The sequence below is a fragment of the Zosterops lateralis genome (assembly GCF_965231275.1).
Source record: "Zosterops lateralis genome assembly, chromosome: 21".
NCBI lineage: Eukaryota > Metazoa > Chordata > Aves > Passeriformes > Zosteropidae > Zosterops > Zosterops lateralis.
The window spans coordinates 6,619,217-6,639,920 of record NC_139781.1 but is presented as its reverse complement, the minus strand read 5'-3'; the positions used below and the strand labels follow the sequence as shown (position 1 = coordinate 6,639,920).

Below are 20,704 nucleotides of genomic sequence, written 5' to 3'. Positions count from 1 at the left end.
TGTCACTTAGATCTCTAAATTCAGTTCAAATACTGAACCTGAAAATCTCTTGCTCTTCCAGTTTCGTGTTGGCTCCGGGGTATTTTTTTGCTTTCCTGTGCAGCAGCTCAGCAGGGTGGGCAGGAAGGGCTTGAGCAGCCCACCAAGGGCTCTGTTGTGCCAATCCTTAGGGCAGCTAGACCTATTCTCTGCTCCTTGCTCTGCTCCAGCTCCCTACCTGAACCCAGTCCTTTGCATTTTTGTTTCCTTGGTTATAAACAGGACTGGCAGTATCCACCTGCCACCCCAGCAGCCTTGAAAGCTCAACTCGTGCCTGTAAAAAAAAAATGAATTACAGGGAAGGATGCTGCTAGGAAATGAAAAAATGTCATTTTGTGTTCTGCAGCAGTTCTAGGGAAAGTGCCTACCCCCTATATAGTCCCTAATTGTTAAATCTTTGGGCAAGACAGCCAAGCTACAGTGTGAGCACTTCTATGGCTTGAGCAGAAAAAAGGAATTTCCCTGCCACGTCTCTAAGCAGAGGCAGGAGATGCTTTTCTCTCAGCTTTCTCTTGCTGAAAAAGCAGATGCAGTTTCATCTCATTCAGGCTCTGGGTGGATCAGTGTGAGGGTAAGGAGAGGGCAGGCTGCTGGGGCTGCTCCTGATTTCTCTGCAGCTGGAGGTCTCACAGTCACAGAACTGGGAGAAATGCAGCTGCTCTTGGGCTGTGGGATCACAAAGGAAGCGAATCTCTGAGGTTGGAGCTTGCTCTGTTCTGCTGGTGTTTCACTTATCTCTGGATTTCCCAGCTCTGCTGAAATCCCTGCCTGCGTAGCAATGATTTAATTTCAGAAATCCCTCCGGATCCCAGCCAAATCCTGCCCTTAGGAGCACATATTAACAGGGAGGGTTCAGTCTGGCTTTTGCCATGAGAGGTGCAGGGAGCTCATTTTTCTCAGTGCTGAGGGACATCACTGAGCCAGTGGTGAAGCCCCAGCTTGTCCCTTCACTGGGAGCTGCATGGCCTTGCCAGGGTGTAAATCTGCAGTCTGGAAATGGGGGATTCTCTTCAGATATGGGTCGTAATTAGTTATTAATATTAATAAGTTATTAATAGATTATTGAAGTTTCCTAATGCCATTATCTTTGATTGGATTTACCAGTAGATTGAAGGGTCAGGAAGGGGTCTCTGGAGCTCTGTGACAGCCATGATGAGGACATTAAGGCTCATTTAAGAATTGCAGGATCATATCAAAAGGTGTCCAAAACTAATTCTACCCTTTTGTCTTCTCCTGAAAGACTGGAAGATTCTTCCTGAATCCCTTCCCCTGTGCTTGGGCCCAGCAGAGCACACTGGAAAGCACAGACCGTTCCCTCTGGTGCAGGGAACAGCTCATCCTGCACCTCCCAGGGACTGTCTGTTGGCCATGGGTGGCCACAGCTCCTGACCTGCTGCAGAATCAATGCCAGGGAGGGAAGGAGAGGGGAGGGGAGAGGAGGGAGAGTTCTGTGTTTTCTCCAAGACATAATGAGCTTTCTCTCGCCGCATGGGGTAGCGGAAAGAGCCTCGCATCACTAAATGTTCTCTGCTGTGAGCCTCATCTGGGGACTCGTTTGGAGGGAGGCTGAGAACACCCAGAGTGTTTCAGCCTTACAGAGGGGGCTCATTTTGTGGGTGTTTCAGCAAGTGTACCGCAGACATATTTCCTCTTTAACCTTCTTTTTATGGCATCAAGGCAAGATCAAGGGTTACTTCTATAGCACAATGATCTCAGCCACAGGCTGCATCAAAAGCTTCTCAGCCATAATAACTAAAGACATGTATACGTATATTTTAGCCATTAAGGAGAAAACCCTGCCAGGATGCATTATCTTATTTTTGGGATGTAAAACTTTGAAGCACAAACCTAAGCTTCATAGTACTGCGAAATAACTCTCGGGGGATAGAAGGATTTCCACAGCTAAATTAAACAATGGGCCATCCAGGCTACTTGCAAGGCTGCTGCCATGGCCAAAATTGGGTAGTGTGCATAAAACATGAGCTCTGCTTTGCAGCTTTAAATTGGTTCTTTCATTAGGAGAGCAGCTCTGAGTCAGCTGGTGCCACACAACAGCGTGATCTATCCCTAAAGTGGGGAGGATTTATGGGAACCGAGTGCTGAACTCAAGGCAGCTCATCCATCATGTCTTGAGCACAGCCCAGTGGGCAGAGCATAGGACTGTAAATCTGGGAGATGACTATGCCCTGATTTCCTTGCAAAGTGGGGTGACAGCAGAGATGTCAATTAGGAAAACTGACAAAAAAAAAAATAAAAAATTGAGACCAAAATCCAAGGAAGTCAGCAAGGAGAGCTCTGTGTGCACGTGCTGGTGGCTGCGTTCAGCACTCCAGGTTATCTGTGGTTAAAATTGCCCCTGGTTTTAGCACCTGGGCAGGCAGTGGGGCTCTGTGGCTTTGCAGGGGCAAAGCCTGAGCTGCTGCTCAGCCTCGGTGAGGGAATCTCAGCCCGGCATGCAGGGGCAGCACGTGATGTGGGCGAGCAGCAGCTCTGCCAGAGCGAGGCACTTAGGAGAACAGCAAGCACGATGGCAGTAAAAGGCAATCAGAATATTGATTCTTTTTACATACAGATAAGCCTGGAGCTGTAACAAACCCAGGTTTCCCTAAAAACTGCTAGAACATTGCTAGGCTGTTTATCTGGCTGGGAGACACAAAAGGGATTTCAGATTAAAAAAGGAGTTTCAAAGCATCAGGGCTTACCTCTGTATTGAAAACATGTGGATCTGTACCAGGGAATGGATCATGCAGCCACATAGATTCTGTAAATATGCATTGTCTGGCCGTGTGGGACAGATTTGTCCTCGGTGTAAGCGTGGGAAGCAGCAGAGCTGCACTGGAGATGAATGTGCCCAATTACGAGTGATAAAATCAGCCGTTGTTTGGGGCACAGAGCACGGTGCTGAGGGTTCAGCAGAGCAGGAATAAACACCATATAACAAACCTCAAACCTTTGCCTGCACAAGGAAATTCAGCTCTCTAATTGCTTTTTTTTTTTTTTTTTTTTTTTTTTTTTTTTTTTTTTTTTTTTTTTTCTTTTTGTCCCAGACAGTGTAACTGAAGTCAAGACAGACATTTACGTGACGAGTTTCGGCCCCGTCTCGGACACGGACATGGTAGGTCATCTCACAGGGAGGGGTGGCTTCTCCTCATGTCCCACCCTCATCCCATGACAATATGGGCAAAAATGGGATTTTCCTAAGAGACAAGAGCTGGTGGTATCTCTGTCCAGGGGTAGACAGGAGTTGTTTCCCAGGTGTTCTTGGGTTTTTGGGAACCAGTTGATAGCTGGAGGAATGAAGGTGCTCCTTGGGAAGAGGGGAGGATGCCAGAATCTGCTCTGGTTTGGTGGCAGTGTCAGAGAGGATGATTCCCCATCAAACCACCCTTAGTGCCTGAGCCAGAAGGGAGGCAAAAGAGAAAACAGAAAAAAATCATGGACTGATTGCACTCTTTTGACATGTTCAGGGAAAATTATTAATGAAAAGGCCTGAGGTCTGAATTCAGGCTTGTATTCCCACAACGGTTTGTCTTCTAATTAAAAGAGGACTGTGGAGCATAATTAATAGTGAGGTTTCTCAACTGCAGTTCTTGCAGCTCGTATTCCACACGCACCCAGAGAAGGAAGGGTTGGCTGTGGGTGGTTGCTCAGGAGTTTCCAGGGAGGACAGCTGTGCATTCAGGACCCAGCCCCTCCTGCATGTCCAGCCCCTGAGGTGACCTGGTGCTGGCACAGCCCAGGCCAGTGGTGGACAGTCCATGCCATGGAAGGAGCCTGTTTTGGGGAGGGAGCAGATTATCTCTGGCTAGGCCAGGCTGGAGCAGTGTCCTGTGGCTTTCACAGCCCCTCCAGAGCTGCATGGGTTGAATTTTCTGAGCTGAACATCTCTTCAGCTGTCCCACAGCAATGCTGTGCTGGCGAGCAGAGGAGCTGGGGGAGAATAAAATCTCTGTGTTTCATGGAATTGCTCACTCCATCACTCAAACCTGTGTTGCTTTGGGAAGACCACTCCCTCCAGGGTAAGAAGTTAAGTTGATGTCAGTGTAATCAAGATTATGAACCTCATCTGAGTTCTCCCTCTCTCTCCCCTGCTTTCCTACCACAGCAGAGACCCATAATATATTCAGCAATCGTAGCCCTTGGGGAGTATCTGATAATTACTTCCAAGGTGGAGCATATTTGATTAAGGGAGTGTGTATAATGAACTGTGAAGAAAAAAAATATGAGGTATTGAAAAGAGGAAGGTATTCTCCGCAATGTGATTTGACAAAATGAATTTAAAATTAGGAAGACAGTTAAGGAATAATAAATTATTTCCCCTCCGCGTGCTTTCGTTCCGTGTATTTTACAAGCGCATGGCGAATGTGTTTTAGCTCTGCTGCCGAAAGCAAGGCAGAGAAACCCCATCTCCTCGGCGAGCGTGGGGAGAGCCTGCTCTGGGGCTTCCTTTCATCTCAGCAGCGGGGAAATCCCTCTTTCCCCGCGGGCATCTGCCTGGTGCTGCTCTCCCAGCCCTCCCACAGCCGCTCCTTGCTGCCCTGCCAGGCTCCGGCGCATCCCGGCGCAGGCAGAGCCTGGAATTGTGGTGGTGGAAAAGAGAGAGAGGCAGGTAAAGCTGCCATGAGGAGTGGGGGAGAGCTTGCTCACCAAGCGTTGAGGAGGAGGACGTGGAGACCTTTTTCACTGTGGTGCTCCAAGGGACTCATGATCTCTGTTTGGGTTTGGAGAGCAGAGCCTGATCAGACCTGGCGTGCACCCCGGTCTTTGGGACCGAGCTCTTGCAACTTCTCCTCAGTCCCAGGGAAATTATGGGAAGGAAAACAAAAATTAGAGGGAATTTTTTTGGTTTGTGTCCTCTCTCTCTGAGGACAGAGTCAGTCTCGATGTTTTCAGTCACTTCTGTAGGCAGAGAAAAGCATAACGCAGAATTAAGTGTGCTCCTTTGGAAGGGGTGAGTTGGGAATAATGCTTTTATGGAAAGTGGTATAAAAAAGAGGAAAAGAGTCTGAACATGATTTCTCTTTTCTTCAGGAATGATTCCTAAGCATTAAAGAAGATAAGCAGGGCCTTGGAAGTCATTAAAATTGTTTTGCTTCTTTGTTTGGCACTTTTTAAATAGGAACAGGGAAGGAGAGAGCTCTTCTCCTGACAAGGACTCTTCCCAAACCTCCTGGGACTGCACACAGTCTCATTTCTTTGGGTTTATCCCAAGAAATAATGAATTAGAGATTTCACTTCCTGAAGGGGCAAAACACGTTGTACAGGGCAGAGTCTGTGAGAATGTAGAATTTCTCTTTCCTTCCCCAGCCAAGATCCAGAAGGTTCATATTTGAGCAGGGGTGTCTCCATGGTCAGGGAGCAGGGATGGATTTATTTACTGAGATGCCTCCACTCAGCTGCCATCTGCTGCAAAACCTGTAGGAATTTCTCTGTCCTGTAGGAAAGTGATGCACAGCAGTTTGTGAGCGCTGCTGAGAAGTGCTGCAGGAAAGAAATCACTCACAATGATGAGTTTAGTTGGTCCTGCAGCCTCCAGGAATGCATAAATAAAGACTACGAGTCTGCAGCCACTGGGAGAAGGCAGAATAGTTGGGACAGGCAGGTTTTCCAAAGATCCCTCTGTCTCTAAAAGTGGTTTCCTAATCTTTCACTGAGTGAGGAGCTGGCCTTGGCTGCAGGGTTTCAAAGAGGTGACTTTTAACTGCCCCAGCTGGAATTTGGTCTAGGAAATGGGTCTCTATGCTGGCAGAAAGAAGGAAAAAAAATAAAAAAAGAAGAAGAAAAGGGAAATAAAACAAGAAAAAGAAGACAGAAAAAAGTCACAGGATCTTGTAATGCAAGTCTGTGAAATCTTCAATTCAATGATTTTCTAAAGGTGGCGCAGGGAACAAAATAACATTAAGACAATGTCATGCGAGTTTATTTCCTCTTTTTTTTTTCTTTGTTTTTATGAGCAGGGATAAAATTACCAGCATCCTGGCCAGATTCCATCTCCAGGATCTTTATTTTTGCCTTCTAAAATACCCGTGCAGCTGCACATAATGGCCTTCCTCCCTTGAAAACATCTGGACAGAGGTGGTGGTGCAGCAGGGCTGGCCCAGCTCTGGCCACTGTAGGCTGTGCTGCAGCTTCTCTGCAGTGCTCAGAAACACTGACAGGCACATTTTGACACCACGGGTAAGTCGTTATCCAAAAATGTGCTGAACCCCATCTCTCCTGCACTGCTGTTAATCCCACACCACACTCCGTGTCACCCAAGGTGGGCCAAAACCCAGTTTCCTCTATGGCTGAAGATCCCCCTCTTGAGCTGAGTAAAACACAACTTATGTCTCTCTCCTCTCTCCCCAAAGGAATACACCATCGACGTCTTTTTCCGGCAGTCCTGGAGAGATGAAAGGCTGAAGTTTGATGGTCCCATGAAGATCCTCCCCCTGAACAACCTGCTGGCCAGTAAGATCTGGACTCCTGACACCTTCTTCCACAACGGGAAGAAATCTGTGGCCCACAACATGACGACCCCCAACAAGCTGCTGCGCCTGGTGGACAACGGGACCCTCCTGTACACCATGAGGTGAGGTTGGCTCTCCCTCCAGGGGATCTCAGGGACCTCAGGGTGCATAACATGGGAATTCCCAAAGACACAACATTCCCAAAGGCTTGGAAAACCACTAAGTAGAAGTTGTGTTTTTCCTGATTTTCAATCAGCTTTATTGTCTAGCTTGTCTCTCTCTAACAGATCTGTGGCCAGACAAATGGGCTCCTGCAATTTGATTCTATGCAGAAATATGTTTGGAGAATAAAATCACTTGAAAATAATCTATTGGCCAGAATCAATCAGGGAGCAGTCTTGGGTGTTACTGGTCTTCCAATAACACACTCTGTACTTGTACCTGTTTTCTCCAGAGCATCACAGCCTGAAATTTTAGAACAGAGAATAAAAAAAAAACCCCAAGATAGCTGTTATGCAGATAAAACTATCAATATGATTCTGTCTGTTGACCAAATAATGATGGCCTGCTTACCCTTAGGTTTGACATGTCCTCTGTTGTGAAACTGGTACAAATCATAGGTGCTTCAGTCAGGTTGGAAGGAAGCTTGGAGGTCATCCAGGGCTCAAAGCAGAATCAACAGTGGAGTCACACCAGGCTGTCCAGGGCTTTGCCTCCCAAAATGGAATCATGTTTCTGCATCCCTGTTGCGATGATTTTTTATCCTCTGAGTGAACAAGGTTTTCCTTGTGTCTAGACTGAACCATTTCTATTTCACCATCTCATCCTCCTGCCCTGCAGAAAGTGAGGAGCCTGGCTTTGGTGGCTCTGTCTTCCTGCTGAACTTCCCACCCCCTGATTTATCCCTGTGTCTGAGGAAAGGGCAGTCATTGCTTCCCTCCAGCTCCTGGCTGTGCTGCACTTGGCACAGCCCAGCATGCTGTTGGCTTTCCCCGCTGCCTCACCCTTAACCTGCCCAAAGCAAGGAGCTGTGTGAAGCTGGGACTGACTTTTCTGTCCCTCAGACATCCAGCAGCACGTCTCATTTACCATGGGAAGTTTATTTACAGAAGATGTTCTTCTTTGAGAAGAACATCTTTCCCAAGTCTCCTCAGGGTGCATAACAAGCACCCTTCTACTAACTCTTGTTAGTAGACTTGAGTTCTACCCTGCTGCTGTCCATGCTCTCTTTATTTCATCATCACTGATCCTCAGCTTGGCATGTTTTTTACAGGTAGATTTTCCCCTCATCGTTCACATTGATTTTTTTGCTTTTATCAGAGGTAGGAGCATTGGGATCTATAGTTTGTGAGGTTGATGTGCCACCTGGCTTTATTTTCTTCCTGACCTGTGATGGGGTATGGATCAGGTATGCAGTGATGGTGTAGGAACATTAGACTGGGAGAATTTGTTATTCTCCAGCAGCTTGAGAACAGATCTAAATTTGTTCAGCGTGTTAGAGCAGAACCATTTCACGCATCTAATGAAACTGAGCTTGCTTGTGACAACAATGGGGTTGTTTTTTTCCCACTTTGTGGAATTAAAAAAAAAAAAAATCCAAATCTATGTGATCGATGCACATCATTAGGGAAAAAAAAACCCTCAACAAACAGCTAATTAAAAACTGTGATTTGGATAAGCCAGGGTTGTAGGAGCCATAGGTTGTAAATGAAATAAACAAACTGCTGATAAATGCACAAGAAAGGTATTGAGTGGGTTTTGGCAAGGTGTAAATCTTTGTTCTAAAAAAATTATTTTCTCTGTCTCTATCTCCAGTCCAGTCCTAACTAATAACAGGCTTCATTGTGGATTCTGTGTGCTGAGATGCTGCACTTTCACCTCTGTTTTTGAGGGCCAGGCAGGATTTCATCTCTTCATAGTTAAACTGGCTGTGAATCTACATGGTGTCAGCAAGTTTTACAGCCTACATTGATAAACAATGCCTTGCTTTTGTGCAGCACTTCTCAAATATGAGCTAATCCTGCCAGTGCCCTGGGGGTTTAGGTCTCCACACATCAGTGATCTCACATTAAGGCAGATGGGGTAAATGAAGGGAAAAGCCCAGCTTGACTTAAGGGCTCTGTTCTGCTCCCAGCTCTCTGACCTGCAAGTAGACAACTCACCCTCCCCACACTTTGTACCATTGTCTGACTGTAAAGTATTACAGAAGCTGCTGGCGTAAGACAGGAAAAAAAAAAAGACTCAATTTCAGAGCTTTAAAATCATTTCACTACTTCTTTATTCAGCAAACAGCCATTAGCTTCAGCAAGTTTTGTGTGACTAAGAAAGTATTGGATTTATTTTTCCATTCAGGGCTGGGCAGGTGCCAGGATGGCAGCAGCATCATGAGACTCTTGGGAATGAGCTTCTGGAAGAAAAGAGAGTCTTGGGATTTTTTAAAATAAACTCAAGCCATCCTTCAGTTTAGCTGTCTGCTGAAGAATTGGGGGATAAAGGACCTGCTCTTACATGTGCTCCTGTCCCCCTTAAATACATCTCTAAGGCTTTGTCAGAGGTGAAGAGACCACTCAGAGGCTGAGGGTGGATATGAGACCTTTTGTCCTGTTTTGAATTGCACAGAACCAGGAGCTCTTGTGCACAGAGATCTTTTCTTTGCCCAGCCCAGGTGGGGCTCCAGACAGCACATTCCAGAGCTGATCGTTTAGTTAGGGCTGACCAGATGACCACAGTGTGCTGGGGCAAAGCAGGACTCCTCTGGGATTGCAGTTAAACATATCCAGGGTGGGATGTCTATCCTGGGGCATCTGATGATTCTCCTTCTTCTTCTTGGTGCTGCTCAGGGTGTCTTTTGAGTGGAGTGTCAGAAAGGAAGATGCAAGGCCAGGACCAAGCCTCAGGCTCAGCCACCAAATCCTCCCTGGCTTTGCCATTCCAAGGCACTCCCACCTCAATTCCTTTGTCAGATCCGGATGCTGGTACCCCCCTGCCTTGTTAACTGCATTGAAACCTCCTCCCAGGGAGGGAGTCTCTTGTTTTCTGTCCAAGGGATGTGTTTGCTGTCCTCCCCCATGCCCAGGGACATTAATGTGTGTCCTTAAAGGAAGGAGCAGGACCTTGAAGCCAAACTCACACAGCTGACATCCAGCAACGTACAAATACCAAAGGGGTGCCCTGGGGAGAGAGATTGGGCCTCCAGCAGATTTCCAGTGGCCTGGCAGCACTGCCCAGGTGATCCCTGGCCATCCAGTTTGACCTCTGAGAGTATCCTGCTCCTTTCCCTTGTACCAGCCAACATCCTTGAGGGATCAGCTCTGCTGATGTGCAATTAGAGGCACGTCTCTTGCTATTTATCCTGCTGGGAAAGCCAACTTCTCTTAGTCAAGGCTTACAGTTATAGATGAACTTGCTCTGGTGGAACAGCAAGTCTGACACATGCATCCAGCAAAATTACACCTGTGTGACAATATTTATAGCTCCTGGAGAGAGCCTCTTTATCACTGACCTGAGCTCCCAGGAGCTGCACAGCAGCTGTAGCTGAGCATCCAGAGATTTCCTTCAGTCATGGCACGTTCTCCTCGTGGGTCAGTGCAATGTCACAGTGCACACCCCTGACCACTGACAGGCCTTGGCACCTGGGCCACAAAACGACCTTTGTGACCCCTGCACTGAGCTGTATTTCTCTACCCCCCAGGATTACTGATCCCTCTGCATCCTCCCTGCCTCAGAGGACACAGAAGTGCAGTTTTATTATGTAGCCCTGCCTCTGCAGTCTCTTTTTGTGGAGCTCCTACATAATCTAAGCAGTTCACAAAAGCCCAGCTATGGTCTCTAAACTCTGGTGTCAGACCCGAGTGCAACAACCTGGGAATTGTGCATGGATTTACATAAGGAAGAGACAAAAGCTCAGCTGCTGCAGCCACCTCTGGATGTACTCTGGCTTGGATTGTGTGGGGCACACAGATAATGTTCTGGTTCTTCCCAGCCTTGAAGCATATAAAAATTGTGAAAGTTTAATGCTGTTGCTGATGGCATTCAGCTTTGTGAATCAAGGCTTAAAAAAGCTCTTCTGCTCTTAACAGGGCCTGTCAGAATGGCGTGTTGAGGCTTTGTGGTTATTGTCACAGTGGTTCCCAGACAATATGTGCTCAAGTTATGCACTTGGAAGATGTTTTCTTTACCTGTCAGGCTGACACATTCGCTGCATGCCCTAGGACTGCCTCAAGAGCCTGTGCTGCTGAAGACAACGTGCAGTCCTTGCAAGGAGGGTCTGCAAACCCTCAGGTGAGGCAGAGGCAGAGCAGGAGGGGAAAGCTGAGCCCACAACAGGTGCAGACCCACAGGGACTGTGGGATCCCAGGGCAGCTCCTCTACCTGGTGTGCCACACTCAGGGGTTTGGGCTTCCCATGCTGAAATCACAGAGCTTTGCAGTGTCTCTCCCTCAGCAAAGGCTTTGGGTGTCTGCTGGCTGGGGTTTTTTAGCCTCCCCAGGCAAGTTGTGATGGCTCCAGGCTCTGCAGCAGCCTCCCCCACGATGGAGGTGCAGCCTCTGTGCAGGGACAGCCCAGCACAGCTCTCCTGGGCTGTAGGGGCTGGCAGCTGTGTCCCACACCAGGGCTGATCCCAGAAAACATCACAGATGGATCCAAGCAGAGCAGAGCTTGGCTGGCTGATAAAAACACAAGCAGGCAACAAGATGAGATTTGCTCCAACTTTTCCCTGCCGAAGCAAATCCAAAGACAAAAATGATCTGTTTTCCAGGCTTGGCTTTGTGCAGGAAGACTTTATTAAGGAAACTGTCCCAGGAGGGAGAAATCTTCAGAGAACACCTTATCTCGCTGCATTTCTGCCATCATGGGCTGAAATCTCCAGGGGCTGGGGGAGGCTGGAGAGTGAAATCAGTGCTTCCAGATCCAGCACGAGGATCCTAGAAGCAATTTGGCTTTCAAGCTCAAACCCTGGCAATTAAACCTAACCTAGATTCTCCCACAGCCTAAACCGTAAACACCGCTCGGCCTGACTGTGGTTATTAATGAACCTCCTGGAGAAGAAATCAGGACAAAACTCCAGCAGCATCCCTGGCACAAACAAAGCCAGCCCTGCCGTGCTGGGTGCTGTCATGTTTTTGTACCGCTGGCGCACCGAGGGATTATCACATTTGCGTCCCAGAAATTGGGCTGAGATCCTGGCTCATCCTGCAGCTGCACGCAGGTAACGACAGGGGCTCTAATGACACATCAAAGGCTTTGCTAAGCTCATGGTAACCATGAGAACGCAGCTGAAGAGGTTTGTTATCCCGTCAGCCCCGGCAGAGGGGATGTGGAGCCTGATTCACGCTTCTCGCCCGTTGTGTTGGCGCAGTTCAAAGGGCTTTAAAAGAGGGGAAGGACACGGTTTTCTGTCCTAGGTGTTCCACTTTCGGTGCCATTGTGGCAGCAAAGTGAAGAGAAAGCATGAGGAGTTTGGGGCTTGGCTCCAGGACAGTTCTGCATAAGTTGCTGCAGGAGCCTGGGACAGATAAGCCAAAGGCTACGACTGCTGGCTGATGTGATTTCTGGCAGCTTGGCTATTTTTCACCTGCTCTTTAGGCTTTCTAAGGACATTTCAGGGCTCCTAGATGTGAATAGCCCATCAGGGCAATGAAGCAAAACGCAGTGGCTCTCCAGCCATCAGCTCCTTGCACAGGATGAGGGGCACAGATGAGAATTTCTGCAAAATGCACTTTAATCCAAACGCTGCAGAGGCTCTGGTAATTGTCTGGGAAGGGAGAGACATTCCTTGTAGTTTGACATTTTGACGTTTCATGTGCTGCCTGTGAACCTGCTGACCTGTGGCTGGCTGAGGCTGCTGAACCAGACTCATCTCGCTGGAACGACGCGACTTCTTCCTTTTTTTTTAATTTCATTTCGGGATACTCGAAAACTCCTTCAGTTGTAGGTGAAGAAGTGGCAGATTGAGTTGCTTTTTCAGTGGTTTCGTTGATGGATTTATTGTTTTATTGCTTGCTGGCTCAGCTACTAAAACAGGCTTTAGATTTAAAATGCAACTGCTGCATTCCCAAACATCAAGGGAGTCATCCAGCATCCGTGGAGAGTTTTCCTCTTCCCTTAAGAACATTTGCTCTTGTTGGCCACGGCCTGGAGAGGGCAGGAGGAGGGTTTGGCCAAGGCCAGTCCCTTCTGCTGTCCTGGCCCACCCTGAGGCTCTTCCTGACTGCTCTAAACCCACAATCTGCAGTCCTTGGGTCATTCAGCATTAACCAGAGTGGCTGATGATCACAGCCAACACCTGCAGACAATGCAGTGGATGGAAAAGTCTTCTCTGGGTATTTTGGGGTGAGCTCAGGATGCATCAGAAGGAGGGCACTGGTCAGAGATGAGGCCCTTTGGAAAAGCCAGCTTTGGGAACTCCCAGCTAAGAGCCTTTTGAAATGATAAAGCAATGAGTGAAGCAGATGGAAAAACAGGAAAGTAGAAAGGAAAATTCTGGTGTGGGCTGCTGAGGGAGACAGGGGAAATGCCTCAGCATTTCCCTGACACAAGTGACAGTGACAAAATGAGAAGCAAAAAGTCCATTGCAGTTGGAAAAGACACAGAAAGAATTGAAGACTAAGATCTGTGAGAATATGCTTGACAAGTTTTCCAGCCATGAGCTCCCCAAGTGGATTTTGAGCTGGCTGAAGAGAACATCACAAAAGAAACAGAACAGGAAGAGCAAGGCAGTCAAGTCCAAACCAAGCTGCCAGGTTTTTATACCTCCTTCTTGAAATGCATCTTGGAAAAGAGAGGCATCAGAGCAAATGAGCAATTTGCTCATGATGGCCTTTGAGTGTCCAGGAGAAAATAATTACAACTCTGTGCTCATAGGCTTGTCAAAATCCCTGTCAGTCTTCAGTGAGTCTTGACTGAAGTCTAAAGGTCAGGTCTTCTTTTCTTTCATGGAAAACAGGTGCATTCAGTGCAGTGATGAAGAAGAGATCACTAAGTCAGAGAGAGTTCTTTGTCTCCAAGAAGCTGCTTTGGGCACACAGTGGTCCTTGGCTTGGCTGAGAAAGCCAGCCTGGAGCCAGAGGTGAAGCAGGCAGGACAGTGAGCATCCCCTGTGTGTCAGGTCAGCACAGGACACAGTGTTTCCATGGGCAGGGATTCAGAAAAGAGTGGCACACTCACTGCAGGCCAGCTCCTGGGTCTCCAAATGTCCCCAAAGACTTGGAGAACTGGGGTGTTATGCCCTGCTCTCAGAGCTGCAGGGGCTCCAGAGAGTTTGGGCCACCCAGCTCTGCCCCACCAGAGTTATGGCAACTCTCCTCCTCTGCTTCTTAAATTAATTCCTCTGCTCTCTCTCATGGGACTCTCTGGGAGCTGCAGTGAGGCTGAATGTGGGTCTGAAGTGCCAGGGTTCCCCTCCTCAGCTGGCAGAGCACAGCTCACAGGTGATGGGGAGGTTCCAGAGCAGGAGCTGTGCAGGGTTTGCTGCCTTGGGCCCTGTGTGGGGCTGTCCCCTCTCACAGCACCAGCTGCCACTGTCACTGCAGCTGTGCCACCCCTGCCCCACCTCACAGCCACTCTGCTTTCTTTCCTCCACAGGGGTATTTACAACAATTTGTGAAGGGTTTGGTTTTGTCCACTGAATTTTTTAATGCCAAATTTAAAAAAAGCAGTCCTCTCTTCTTTCATTTTTTTAATAGAAGCATTTAATGCTTGTCCACCTAAAATAAATAACCTTTCTTTTTATTTTATTTCCTTTTTTTAAAAAAAAATAAAAGTATTCTTTGCTTTTAGCAAACAAAACCCAAAGCCTTTATTTCTTCAGGGCTTATTTTGCATTTGACTAAGCCTCAGTATTTTCTCTGAAGAATAACTTAGCTGAACATTTTTCTACCAAAGGAAACTATCTCAATAGAAGCTTCTCAACCTGAGTTTTGCACAATCCACCTTCAGCCTGTGCAGTTGCCCTTTGCATCCACATGCTGCTCCTGCCATGGTTTGTTTTCTGTTTTGCTGAGCCATCAGAACGAGTCCTTTTTAATTTGTTTTTTCTACAAATGGTTCCTTCAGAGAAGATTGTTTTAGACATCTCTTAGGAAGTTGTCTCTCCTGGCTCCCTCTCCCTGCACGCTTTGCACTATTCCAGGAAGGAACACGAGCTCCCTTTTTTAGAGCCCTTTATAATGGATCCTTTTATGCCTGGCCTCATATTCTGCAGCATGCTGCTTTTATGGCTGTGCCTCCCTCACAAAGCTGCTCCCTGACGAGGGATCCTACGGGGATTTGGGGGATTTGGAAAGCAGGTTGTCCTGCACGCCCCCAGGCAGCCCCAGGATGTTCCAGTTTTTCACCTACCAGGATGTTCTCTGCAGTGCTGCCAGCGAGGGAGGAGCCGGGGCAGGAAGGATGAGGTCCCTGTGTTGTGTCCTGGTGGCTTCATGGGGATGGACTTTGAACAACCTGTCAGCCCTCAGCTCCTTGTGGGTCCTGAGAGCCCCTGGAGCCTTTCCCCTCTGCTTTCAGCGTGCCCCATGAGGTGTCCCCAGGCATGAGGGGTCCCCAGGAGCTCTGCTCACAGTGTGTAAGCAAACAGGAGTCCTGGGCTCTGGCAGGTTTTGCCAGTGCACTGGGTGGTGGGTAAATTCCCATTGCAGTGGGTAAAGATGAACTTGGTCAAAAGGCTGCCAGATGTTTGTCCCTCTGTCCTGTCCACAGCTCAGGAGCTTCTGCCCAGAGCCCCTGGGGCTGGTGAGCACTTTGAGGCTTTGTCACTTCTTTATCACCGTGGCAGGAGGGACAGGCCTGTCCCTCAGCAGCCCCTGTGGTACAATCCTGTGTGAGGCCAGCCTGGAATGAGCCCCACCAAGGTGTATCCATCTCTGAGGGTGTCCTGCACCTCTCAAAAATGGCTTAACAATAATTGCCAGACGGCCGATCAGGTTTGCTTTGGAAAGCAGAAGGTTTTAATTAAAGAGAAATAACAAATGATACAAAACAAAACAGATCATGGATGCAGGGAAGCCCCTTTACACCTGGCTAAGACACCCCAAAAAGCACCAAGGGGCTTTGTGCTTGTTCTTAAATACACCACTATCAAGGAGGGCTTTTTTTTGGGGCAAACTGCCCAACAGAAACATTTACAGGCTTTGAGAAACGTCTCAAAGATCCAACCGATGCCACCGGGCCAACCACAGAAAGTTCTGGGTTTTCTCCCTTAAAAGTTCAGAGGTGAACTGAAACTCTCCTCCCTAAAACATCCACTTGGTTGTGGGGCTACAACCCTGTGCTTTGTCCTGCAGGCTGACCATCCACGCCGAGTGCCCCATGCACCTGGAGGACTTCCCGATGGATGTGCACGCCTGCCCCCTGAAATTTGGGAGCTGTAAGTATCCCCAGCAGCCTCTGCAAAGAGGAGGGACAGAGCTGAAGGGCAGTCCTTCGTGTGGCTGGTGTCACACAGTGTTTTAGTTACAGCAATATTCATTTTTGCTAATGATAATGTGACCAAAATTTTTTTTTCTGGTGTCTCATACATGCAATTCCTACTGTCACTGAGTGAGTCTGGGCTCAGTTCAGGCTTACAGGATGGGTTAGACACCCATGCTGTAAAATTTATTTAGAAATTATTTAGAAATTAAATTTATTTAGAAAATAGCCGGGTGGGAACCGGTCTCTTCTCCCAGGTAACAGGGACAGGATGAGAGGAAATGACCTCAAGTTGTGCCAAAGGATGTTTAGGTTGGATATTAGGAAAAACTTCTTCACTGTAAGGGTGGTCAAGCATTGGAACCGGCAGCTCAGGGAAGTGGTGGAGTCACCATCCCTCAAAGTGTTCAAAAAACGTGTAGTTTGGGCATTTGGTGACATGGCCTTGGCAGTGCTGGGTTAACGGTCAGGCTTGACAATCTTTGAGGTCTTTTCTAATATTAACAATTCTGTGATTATAAATCTGAGTTGTGCTTTTCCTTTATCACAAGGGGATGCAGGAGGACAGATTTGGGGCAGCAGTGGTGGCCCATCCTGCCAGTCTGTGGAGAACCTGGTTCCTCTGGCTCCACACTTCAGTGGAGCTCACAAAGCCCTTGGCCCTCTTCAGTCTGTCAGGCAGGCTGCTCCCAAGGGAAAGGCTTGGAAACTCTGGGAATCTCAGTCCCAGCAGCCAAAGGTCCTGCTTTAGGGAAGATTTGCAGGCTGCTGGTGAGTTGAAAGCTGCTCCCAGACTTGCAGCTGCCCAGCTGCTTGGGCTCCCCATAGAAGTTCCCTTATCTCTCCCATATGCAAGTTAAATTTCATTTGGCTTTGTTCCTAAAGCGAGTGGGAGCCAAACCCCAAGACCCTGGTTCACCCTGATGTGAAAATAAACATCCTAGTCTGGCTCTGCCAGGAATCTTTCCCAGGCCCAACAAACTGAACACCACTTTTAGTCTGTATTTGTGTTAGATGAGAGAGTTTCCCAGCTCCAGCTAAAGAATGAGCCCACACCAGTGACCCCCAGAGAAACCCCAACCCTCCCAAAGTGACACTTCCCTCCTGTAGCCATTGGGGAGCGAACTGAGGACAAAGTTGAAAAGTTTGATTGGCAGGAGAGGAAATCATATTTTTCATGTGCATCTGCACTTCTGCCTCATGACAAACTGTACCCATGAAAGAGGATTATTCAGAAATACTAAAATAAAGCTATTTCTTAGGCAGCACCTAATTAAATGTAGAACTCACTGCCACGAGACATCACCAAGGCCAGTAAAATAGCAAGCCTTGGAGAAGGATGAATTATTAATGTTAATTGACCTTGTGCGGAGGGATATCAAATCTCATACCTCAGGCCTAAACTCTGGGATTATGACAAGACTTGCAGAGAGGCAGATTACTCCACATCTAATTGCTTATAATGTTACTTGGTGAGGAAAAGAGATTAATGTGTGTATTTCTGCTGAAACACCCTTTGGGGTTATTTTTTTTTTACTGATTTGACCTCTGAATGATAAGAGTTTGGAGACAAGGAGCTCAGAAAGCTGCCCCTGGTTAACATTAATGTGACTTTTTCTAAAGCACACGCAGCATCTGAGCTCACCTCTCCTGTGCTGGAGTGGGATTAAACCAGTGTTTTCACTAAAAAGCCATCGACAGCTGGAAGCTGCTCATTTTCAAGGAGCCTGAAGTGGGTCAGATTTACAATTAGAAGGACAATGCCAGTGCCAGGCCCATGCTGCTCAGAGGATGCTGAGTTTGCCTCACAGACCATTTTCTGCTGGCCCCCACAAGTGGCTCAGCAGTGCCCTTCTCTCCCTGAGCCACCACGGCAGCCCCCGAGGGGGCAAGGCAGGGAATTTGCAGGAGAATTAAGGGCATCAGGCATCCCAGGGAGCTTCAGCTGCCCTTCTGCATCATCCCCCAGGACAAGTGCACTGAAGGGATGGCTTTGCCCACCACCCTGCTCCCTGGAAGATGAATGTGCACTGCACAGAGCTGTTCCTAAGCCATCACAACAGCTGTCCAACACTAGGGGAGCAGGGCATGTTGCTGAATTTACCAGCTCCTCTAAATGTCCACGAGCTGTCCCTGTTTGGATTGGGTTTTGCATTGCAAACGAGGCACTGAGCTGAACCAAAGCAGCTGCCTGGCATTGAACATGCTCCAAGCATCCCTGCCATGCCTGTGTGACATCAGATACCCTTCTGTCCCAGGCTACCACATGGACAGGGAGCTGAATTATCAGCAATGATGGCAATGGAGCCTTTTGTAGGCTGAGAGTGGCAGTGGCTGGGCTGTGACTGTGGAGCAGGAGGTGTTGCCATCAGGTGGAAGAGCAGTGGCAGAGCTGTACAAAGCTCTGAAGGAGGATGGAGGGCTCCAGAAGCGTGTGGAGGGCTGGAAGGAGGGGTTGGAAAAGCAGAGCATTGCACATGGGGTGAGAGGTGCCAGCCTGCATCAGAAGTGCTTAGGCAGCACTCTGGCCTGCTGAGAAACGTTGGCTGATCATCAAAACCACTCCCAAAGCTTTGCACAGCCCCTGTTTAACACTAAACAGATTTGCCAAACCCCACAGTGCAGGGATAACAGTGGTTGCTTTAGCAAGGTCACAGAAATGTGGTTTTCTCAGGTCACAATCTTCCACAAAGCAGGAACTGAGATGTTTATCTAGTAGACCTGACACATTGATTAACCTGACCCCCGTCAACAAATTCCTTCAGGTCTTCACCAGGAGAAGGTGGTGGGTAAAAATGAACTGAAGGCTTGGTTTATTGGTTAAAAAAATATTGGGAACTTGGTTATTGCTTTAAAAAGCTGGTGCAAAGTTGGTATGGGCAGGAATTTTGGGGATTATGGGGAGAAACAGCTCCTAGCAGAGTCTGGAGAGACTCAATTTTTGGATAATCACAGGACTGGAAAACCAAGAGCACTCTTGAGAGGGGGACTGGCCGTGGGGTCAAAGCAGGGGCTTGGTCACAAACCCAGGAAAAAAACATTTAGGTGTGAGACAACACCACCTCCAACTCTGAGATACTTGGACAGGTTTGCTTTTGAGTGAGAGTAAAAAACTTTTAACTTTTTAACTGAAAATTTCGCTCTATTTGCATTCAGCTTTAGTTGCCAGCTGCTGCCAGCAGGACTTTCCCTGTCCCTGGCATGGCAGGGCTGTGGCTGTCCTGCTGGCCTGGATGCCTTCCTGTGTTGTCCCTGCTTGCAGCCAGCCCTTGCAGAGTCAGCACGTCACAGAGACAGCCTGTCTCTCAATGACAGAGCTCTGCCCCTCTCCAGCTCCCTTCCAAAAACCCCAGCTCGCTCCTGCTCATTTGATTTAACAGTTGTTGATCTGCCTTGGTCTCTGGCCATGCTTGGCTGTGCTCAGCCATGTGGCTCTGAGAGATGCACAGCAAAGATTAATTTGGCTACAGGCTAATTTTGGTGTATTTTAGGTCAGGCAGGAGCACAGACCCTCGTTCTTCTCCCTCCTCTGCAGATGCCTACACAAAGACAGAGGTGATCTACACCTGGACCCAGGGGAAAGATAAATCTGTGGAAGTGGCCAAGGGTGGATCTCGCCTGAACCAGTATGACCTGCTGGGCCATGTGGTTGGGACAGAGATGGTTCGATCCAGCACAGGTATTTGTGGGACCACGGTGTGGGCTGAGCTCCTCCTGGGATCAGATGGACTCGTGGGCTTGGAATGCCACCATTTGGAATAATTATAGAGGCACTCCAGGACCACAGCACTTCCTAAGGCAGGAGAATACGGCTGGTGACATCTTCAGCAGTCACCAAGAGGCAGTAAAGAGTTTGTTTCTCAGTGATTTCCACTGAAAGAGCCTTACTGCCCACAGTCTTTAGGAGAACTGATCTCGAGCATCTCAAAATGATCTGCTGTGTGGGAAATGCGTTGTCCAGCTGGTTTGTGGTGCTGTGGGTTCATTTGTCTTGGATTCCTTTCCAACCCCTCAGGAAAGCACTGCAGGCAGGGGAGGCCAAGGCAACATAATGTTCAGTGTGATTTTCACTGCATCTGCCTGCACAAATATTATCATAACTAATAGAAGATTATCCCAAACAAATGTTTCCTCTGATTAATGACCAATATTAATCATCTTTCTCTCCCATCTGCTGCTCCTCCCTTCCCCTCTGAATCCAGGTACTGATAGCTTCTGTTATCTCATGTGTGTCTCTCATATTTCTTTTATTTTCCCTTTTATTTTTTCCCTCTCTATGCACCAGTAGCTCTCTCATTTGAGGATATTTCCTCTCTGGTGCACTTGATTTTAATAGTGTCTGTCTGTAACAACTCATTTCACCTCCCTTGGGGAAATGTGGGGAGCCCAGGGAACTAAATGTCATAATATCTGGCCCATCTCTCTACTTAAGCTGTAGTAAAATGTACAGATGAATAACCTGGAGTGGTAAGAAAGCTGCTAAAGGCTCCTGTGTGTAATGATTTAGCAGAGCCACGCTCACAACATAAAGGCACAGCAATCCAACAGAATACCCAAAGCTTTGTGGGGAGGAATAGGATGTTGAGGGAAAATAGGGACAGCTGCCTCTTCAGTTCACAGGTGAGACCTCTAACAACAGAACTTGCCTCGATTTTTGAAATGGTTACAGTGAGGGAAGGTGGGATATTTTCAGGATTGTCAGAGAAAATAAAAACCTGTGTCCTGAAATCCTATTAAAGCACTGTTGGGGTGTATCCAGGCTGAAGGGATCTCCCCACAGCTTGGTTCCCTGGGATGGGAGCAGG

At 47.9% G+C, this 20,704-nt stretch overlaps 1 protein-coding gene across 1 annotated transcript in view; it reads left to right on the top strand.

The window, feature by feature from the left end:
• Positions 1 to 20,704, top strand: part of LOC310917706 (gamma-aminobutyric acid receptor subunit alpha-3-like) — a gene marked incomplete at its 3' end in the record, with an annotated part of 55,736 nt that overhangs the window by 24,201 nt on the left and 10,831 nt on the right. The window contains exons 2-5 of the mRNA XM_083876200.1: positions 3,087 to 3,154; positions 6,390 to 6,610; positions 15,773 to 15,855; positions 19,435 to 19,578. Of these exons, the coding sequence (XP_083732326.1) occupies positions 3,152 to 3,154; positions 6,390 to 6,610; positions 15,773 to 15,855; positions 19,435 to 19,578 (451 nt within the window). The 5' untranslated portion in view covers positions 3,087 to 3,151. The remainder of the gene's footprint in view (positions 1 to 3,086; positions 3,155 to 6,389; positions 6,611 to 15,772; positions 15,856 to 19,434; positions 19,579 to 20,704) is intronic.